Source organism: Lepisma saccharinum, chromosome 20 (genome assembly GCF_977018435.1).
Source record: "Lepisma saccharinum chromosome 20, izLepSacc3.1, whole genome shotgun sequence".
Taxonomy (NCBI): Eukaryota; Metazoa; Arthropoda; class Insecta; order Zygentoma; family Lepismatidae; genus Lepisma; species Lepisma saccharinum.
This window is the reverse complement of record NC_139248.1, coordinates 15483056-15491142: the sequence shown is the minus strand read 5'-3', so window position 1 is coordinate 15491142 and position 8087 is coordinate 15483056. Positions and strand designations below refer to the sequence as shown.

Genomic DNA, 8087 nt, shown 5'->3' with positions numbered 1-8087 from the left:
AGTATTTGAAACCTTAACTGGAGGGTTAAGTGAGTCGTATGTGTATAGATAGGTGAAACTTCCTTTTCCAGAAGATGTATATAGTTGAAGGAAATTGCTGGACGGTCTCGTAAGCAGTATAAGGGTTATATTGCCTTATTTGTTTGTTTCGCAACGAAGGCAGTTCATTTAGAAATACTGAGCAGTGGTACTACAGAGACGTTTTTGGCTGCACTTCGGAGATTTGCAGTAATATTTACAGTGATTGTGGGACAACGTTTGTTGGCGCTAATAGAGAGTTAAAGGAATTCATGAGACTGGCAAAACAACAAAAGCACAATGAAACAATATCAAGTGCTCTAAGCAGCTTAGGCATCCAGTGGCATTTTAATGTTCCTCGAAATCCTCATGCAATAGGCTTGTGGGAGAGTGGTGTCAGAGCAGTGAAATACCACCTCAAAAGAGTTGTGGGAAATGCCATACTTACCTTTGAAGAATTGTATACAGTATTAACCCAAATAGAAGCATGTTTGAATTCCAGACCGTTAAGTGGTCTATCGAGTGATCCCAACGACATGCAGGCACTTACTCCAGGCCATTTCTTAATCGGAGATGCATTGATAGCTACTCCAGATAGAGACTTTGCTACAATAAAAATGAACAGACTGTCGAAGTGGCAGCTCGTGCAAAGGCTGACACAGCATTTCTGGCGCAGATGGTGTAGGGATTATCTTTCTCAGTTACAACAACGTCCTAAGTGGAAGAAGGAGCAACGGAATCTACAGGCCGATGACTTGGTTGTGGTCAGAGATGATCAACTTGCACCTCAACAGTGGAAACTTGGCAGAGTAATCAACGTTCATCCAGGTGAAGATGGATTGGTTAGAGCAGCAACAGTGAGAACCAGTGAAGGAACCTACAAGAGGCCAGCAGTGAAGCTGGCCCTTTTACCAGTGAGTGAAGTTGAACACCAATGAGAAAAAAACAAACTTAAAAATTATGAATAAAAAGCAATCATTAGTTTGTTCAATTTCTTTTTAATTTTATGTATTCATTTTCAGTAGGAAATTTTGGGAACATTGCATTCAATTTACATTTGTTCATCAAAACTGTGTTCTATATATGTACTTTGCAAAATGTTGAAATTAATCATTTCAAGGTGGGCGGTAAGTTCCGTACCTTGTACTTTTGGAGCCAAGATGGCCGCCACGTTATTCTCTGGACATTAGTGCCTAGTTAAAAGAGAGTAAAGAGTCTGTGAGGAAGTGAAGCGACGCGATGTAAGATATATTGCAGGTTGGCTGCCAGTAATGTATATTTTGCGACGAATATATCAGAGTGTTTTCTTGTTGGGTCACGGGCGCGAACAAATAGTATTTACATTAATAGAAGATTTTCATTGACACTTTGTACTTACATTTAATGAAAAGTGCAACTTGTTCTTTTTTATATATTTTATTATGAAAAAAATATACTTAAAGTTTCATTTCGTTTAGATTATCAACACAATATGACTTGCTGATCCCAATGATATATAACGTCATATTTACACCAGAAAATATCACAAATGCTTAGCAACAGAGATTAATATTAGCAGAATGAACGTAATAGATGTACCAATTCCATTTCTCCAAGAAATTCGATACTTAGGAATAAACCTTCGTACAAGGTGCTTTTTCTTTGAAAGACTTAAGCAAGAGTTCATGGCTTATTTTCCTGGAGAAAGAGTATTTGAAAACGAAACGTTTAAAGCAATAGTGTAAGAAGCAGACAGTCGTACGAAAAGTCTCTTATTCAGGGTGAGTCACGGTAAACAGACCTAAATCAACTGTCAACAATGCCAAACGGAAGCTCGTGGCGGCGCTAGTTGCCGTGCCATCTGCATCACAGAGCACTTCCATTTAGTGCACCATTAGTCATTGGCCAGTGCACGTGCGTGTTCAAGGGGTGGAAGTCTTTGTTCGCGGGAAGAACATTGCTGCTGTTCAACGGGAGCTGCGGCTTGGGCAGAACCGGCATTTTCGTGTGCCAAACAGAAAATCGGTTACCAGGTGGGTGAAAGAGTGGAGAGAAACTGGTTCTGTCCGACAAGAAGCATGAAGGACACTCAGGGAAAGTGCGTACACCAGAAAACATCGATCGTATTCGCCAGGCTTTGCAGCAAAGTCCTCAAAGACCAGCTTGTCGCCATGCAAGAACACTGCACATGTCCGAAGCATCAGTGCGACGAATTTTGTGGACAGATCTACGATATCATTCGTACAAGATCCAGAGTGTACAACAGCTACGGCCCGTTGACAAAAAACCATAGAAAATACTTTTATGTTTTTAGATTAACTGAATCGAGATGAAGACTTGTTAGAGGACCTTATGATGTCTTATGAGGCGAATTTCCACCTGAATGGTTGGTTGGATAAACAAAACTTCAGTTACTGGTCGGACACCAATCCTCCAATTCTGCATGAGACTAATCAATACAGCCCATAGGTTGTTTTTTGATATTGCATCAGTGTTGTCAATGGCATATGGTCCATATTTTTTTGAGGACGAGGCAGGGGAAGCTGTGCCGGTCAACGCCGAGCGCCATGGGAACATGCTACAGAACCTTGTGGAACCGTCTCTGCGCAGAAAAGAGCACCTCAACGCAACATGGTTCCAACAAGACGGGGCTACATCGATTACCGCCCGTTTGTCTATGACCATACAGAGATGAATCTTTCCGCAACGAATAATCTCCCGCTTTGGAGATGTCCCATGGCCGCCTAGGCCTCCAGACCTCACCGCCCCAGACTTCTTTCTTTGGGGTTATCTAAAAAACAAAGTGTATTCCCATCAGCTGGATTGTCTTGCCCATTTAAAGGTAGTGATTGAAGAAGAGATTGAGTCAATACCACAAGACAAGATCCAAGATGTGATGCGAAATTTCCGTGGACGCCTGCTATTGGAGGACATTTGAAGGATGTCATATTTCGAAAATAATGGCATTAATGGCAATGTCTGTACATGTCGTGGGGGCCAATAAAAATTTTCCATTTTTAACTATTTGTGTTTTGTGAAGGTTTTAAATTGTCCCATTTCCTGTGACGCACCCTGGACCAAACAATGTACTGCCAATCACACCTACGAACAACTCATGATGTACATAACTCGTATAATTCAACACTTAACTCTCTTCTCCCACCACAATTTTAATTTAAAACAGATGTGCTATTTCAGAAAAGTAAAATGTTTAGTTTACCTTATACTTATCGTAGGTTCAACATATTTTCGTGGCAAGGAAAACTATTTATTTTTAAATGTGATCGACAGTGCTTTGTTAAGAAGTTAAAATAAATTGTACACATGTAGCTACGTAAAATGCTAGGGTTAAAGCAGAATACTCTTAAGTTGTAACAGATGACGCTATATTGTAATTTCACAAAGTGGTTATTATCTATCCGGTATATTTGACGTTAGTAACAACAGATTGTTATTTTGCATGTTGATGTGTGCTGAAAGGCGATCCAGTTTTTAATTTTCCTTGTAGGATTTTGACAACTGTAGTTGAAGAGAAGGTCGATACTAATATTAATTTAGGGCTCTGTTCCGTGTGTGATGTTTATGGAAAGCATGTTAGTGGTTGCAGATTTTAGTGAGAACCCATGACCTAATGTGTGAATAACTGCGGTATTGGGTCATATTTTCTAGTTTTGCCACGTCTGAGGTGCTTTCTTAAAATGCATATCTGAATATTTACCGGTAGTCTAGGTATGAGACAGGAGGCTACTTTGTAGTAGATTAGTGCACAAATGCACACCTTAGTAGCGACATTCATCATTTCCTCTTACAAGTACCGAGAGTAAGACACCTTGAAATCTTAGTTTACGTGAATCGTGTGCATGGCTGCTACTGTCCATTAATGACATCGTATTTGTTGTTGATTTTGTTTATTTAACTTTGCTTTTCTGCCACCAATCGCTAAGATAAAGATGAGTAATGATATGATGCAATTGATGACGGGATACTCACAAAGAACACCCATGCATTGTCTAGGAATCGAACCCGGAACCTCCGGCGTCGTAGCGCGCTGTGCTAACCACTCCTCTAGAGAGGTCGCCGGCATTGTATTTATGGCGCCTAGGATAATATTGTAAAGCTGTCAGTAATAGATTATACAAATTTGTTAGATTTGATACAGTTTAATTTTCATTTCATGAAATTACTATCACCACTTCATTTGAATTTTTATTCTTCAATAATTCTGATTAGAATACCTGTGAAGCGAGACCATGCTTTCAAAGAACAAAGCACCATGTATTAACATTCATATAAACTCTTGGAGAAATGGATTTGCAACGGTCACATATTGCACATACACAGCGTCTAACAGTTAATAGACCTCTAGTAGGGAAGTCATGAAATGATTTTACCAACGTATAATTTTATCTGAACAAGAGATAAAAGTTTGCAACACTACATAAGCTTTTCACAGTATCGTTGTCACAATGTTATGAGTTTGTAAATTTGCACCAAAAACTTCACTTTGACATTCTCGGCACTGATTCTCCACCGTGAGTTTGTCGAATGTACTTGTGAACGGGAACAAATTTGTATCCATAGATTCACACTACATTTAAGCACAGAATGAAGGGGTGAGAATTTACATCAAAATTAACACAGAAAAATCCCACTCCGTTACAGATCCATACGAGTCGATGGACAATTATGACCCCTCCGCCAGTCCACTCTCACAACACCAGGATACTTGACGGGCCTAGCCTGGTAACCAAGAGGACGGTGATACTTGTATTGGTCTTTGTGGTACACTGGGTCAATAGGAGGCGGCAGGACGGAGAGGTGAAGTCGCCTTCAGGTCTTGTCCCCGCTTCCGTTCATGAACGTGGTCACTGTGAACTCGTCCTGACGCCTCAGGGTGCTGTTGTAGTTCACCATCGAGTGCGATGACTCCCACGTGGACTTGGTTCTGTCCCTGTTGAGCTGGCGCCACTGTCGCTCGGGAAGACAGCAGAACAGGTACTTGTTGAAGTGTTTCCTGAAAGTCCCGCTGACGCAGTACAGAGCTATCGGGTTGATGCAAGAGTTGATAAAACTGAGACAGAAGCTAGCTATTCTGAGGATGTGCCAAAAGAGATTGTAATCTTCGTTCGCCCTAGGGTTCATGTAGAACCATATCATGAAGACATGCTGAGGGAAGAAGCAAATGGCGAAGATTATCACGAAGGCCAGGACCATCTTGGCGACCTTCTTTCTCGCTTGGATCTGCCTCGCCTGTCCCTGGACTTCCCCCGGGAGGTTTCTGGTACTCCGAATCAAGTGAAGAGCCATGAGGATGTAGAAGAACGCGATGATGCACAGGGGGATGGCATAGTAGCAGAGGAACTTGAGGATGGTGATGATCTTTGGGTATTTTGGGCCCAGATACTCAGGGAACGGGTAGCACACCGAAAAGGCAGTTTCGTCGTTGACAACGAACTGTATAACGTATGAAAAGAGAACAGCGGGAACAGCACAAAGAATAGCAAAAACCCAAATCGCCACAGCAGTGAAGATCGTGAGGCGAGTGGCTCGCCTGCCAGCATGCTTCCTCATCGGATCGACAATGGCGAAGAAGCGATCCGCACTGAGGGCTGTCAAAGTGAAGACGGAAACACCAATGGACACATCTTTGATGAACTCGCTGACCTTACAGATGACCAACCCGTATGGCCAGGTTTCGATCGTGTAGACGGTGCTCGTGAAAGGGACACAGATAAGTATAACCAGCAGGTCACCTATGGCCAAGCTGAAAATGTACGTGTTGGGTATGTTCCTCATGTTCTTGTTCAGAATGAATATGACAATCAGGGTGCCATTTCCAAGAACTCCCACGATGAAGATGAGGAAGAACAGAAGAGGGACAATGTACGTCTCCGGTCTGAGGTGATAAGGTGTGTAAGGAACACCAATAGTCCCGTTTGTAGAGTTCTCGGAGACATTTACCCAAAACTGATCAGTACTACCAGAAGAGACCACGAGACCATCAAACTCATCCATCAAATTGTCTTGCATCTTGAAGGCAATTTATAGCGTTGGCACGTGACACGACACCAGTTAAAGACAATCGTTGCTCTTCGCAAAGCCAACGCAGAGCAGGTGTGTCGTCCTTCCGAAACCACGAATCTGATAGTACCCATGATACAGATCTAACGGCATCTGAAAAGACACAAGTGCAACAGTCAGAAACGATATACTGTCACACAGGTCACTAAACATCTAGCATGCGCTATCTGATTGATTGATTGATTGATTGATTTTAAAATTTTGGGTGCGTCAGCACTAAGGCTACTTTGCACCCGTCACATTATACGGGGTCCAGCCCCTTACCGTTTCACATAACAACTCTAACGTTGCTTAATTAAAATCATAAAATATTAAAATGTTCTGACTTTTGTTAAAAGCCGAGGCTGCAAAGAACACTCAGCACAAATAAGGACAAAACACAGGACAACACAAACAAAATTATACTGACCATGGGGCCAGTCGCCAGAGCCTCGTTAGTCTTCAGTCCAGGGTGCACTAACGTGGAAGTGAGGTTGACACTTGGGTGTACTACGTGGAAGATCACCCCTTACACCCCGCATGCGCTATCTGAAGTGTAATGCAAACACACCCACTTAGGCAAGGTGTCAAGTTCATATTCAGTTAAGGTAGGTTAAAAGGAAATGGACCTCTATCGGGGATGAACCTGGGACCAGTAACTTCGATGGCGTTAGTGTTACTACCTAGGTACTATGCCATCTGGGAGGTCTCACATGCAATACTCGCCAACTGCAACATACTCCACACGAGCTAAGTTTGAGGGCATTATATTGCCTTTTAACATATACTCTCTTAATACATTGCTCTTTTTATATTCTACTTTGCATCTCTTGTCTAATTTTCAAGCGTGCCAATAACAACAAAGAAAGATCAACAAACGACATAAGATTAAAAACCAAACACAAAGAGACAAGCATGCCTCATTTAGGATCAAACAATGCATTACACTAGTCATTAAACCTCATAAATTATGTAACTTCTGATGTATTTAGCCATATTGATCTATTGTTCATAAGATACATATTTACCGTACGTATTAAATAATTCACACACATGATGTTTAAAATCAATATCGGCAGTTAAAAGCACATAAAGATTAATAAATTTGTAAAATCTGGTTTACATGAACTAACAGAAAAGTTTGAAAGTATGAAAACTACCGAACATAACAACAAGTACAAGCTTGTATGAAATTCCAATTTCTAAAATATTTATATAAACCATCACTCAATTTACAAACAGTGAAAGATTACATCTAAATAAAGTGACATAATGGAAAAATACTGAACTTCACAATGAAGTAAGGTAATGAGGTACATTATCATGAACCAGCACAAGCACACAACTGAGTGTTAATCGACCATACACTTTAATTTTTATAAGATCCGAGAATGCTTTCTCCATCAATAAAACAGTGGGTCACGTGTACCCAACCCAATTGGCTGTTAATGGTAAAAAAAGAAGAAAACGAGAAGATCATTCTTAACATATTCACACTACCTACAGCTGAATAGAATATTACAGTTGACAGGTTGTGGTTGCAGAAAGAGGAAATGTTCATGCGACGTACTGACCTATGTCCATGTAGTGGAGATGAAGAGAAGAGTTAAAACAATTACTTACAAGACAGAGTGACAGGACTGAAGATATGATGTTTCCTAAATGATCACAACTACTCTTAACCTTGATAGCAGGTGAACTGATTAAATTTTAAAAGACAATACCGTAGTCACAGGTGAAGTTATTACACCTTTACCATTGTAGTTACAATAATAATTGTTATTTTTTACTTATTTATTAACAGAAACTACCTCTGGAAAAATCTTATAAACGAACTCTAAATCAGGATATGAACAGTATTTTATGATCAGAACCTCCATGGCGGCCATCTTGGATTCACGATGCCATGTACCTTCTCTTGACACATTGTCCTGCAAAACACCTAGTATTATACTTATGATTGCATGCCTCAAAATGAAGGCATCTTCCATACAAATGTCCCTTCATTCAAAAAACCAACGAACCTACAA

General features: G+C 40.7%; 1 protein-coding gene and 1 pseudogene across 1 annotated transcript; one reads left to right on the top strand and one right to left on the bottom strand.

Annotated features, from left to right (window-relative positions):
• The first annotated feature begins 290 nt into the window (after nucleotides 1-290).
• On the top strand, nucleotides 291-956 carry LOC146003355 (uncharacterized). The gene has a single exon (XM_083141633.1). It carries the CDS (start codon nucleotides 291-293, stop codon nucleotides 954-956), a length of 666 nt encoding a protein of 221 aa, XP_082997759.1.
• A 547-nt stretch (nucleotides 957-1503) lies between these two features.
• Nucleotides 1504-6144, bottom strand: LOC146003533 (neuropeptide CCHamide-1 receptor pseudogene; annotated as a pseudogene).
• Between the last annotated feature and the right edge of the window lie 1943 nt (nucleotides 6145-8087).

Coding starts and splice junctions, on each gene's coding strand:
- LOC146003355 (XM_083141633.1), top strand. CDS start 291: ATGAGACTGGCAAAACAACAAAAGCACAATGAAACAATATCAAGTGCT.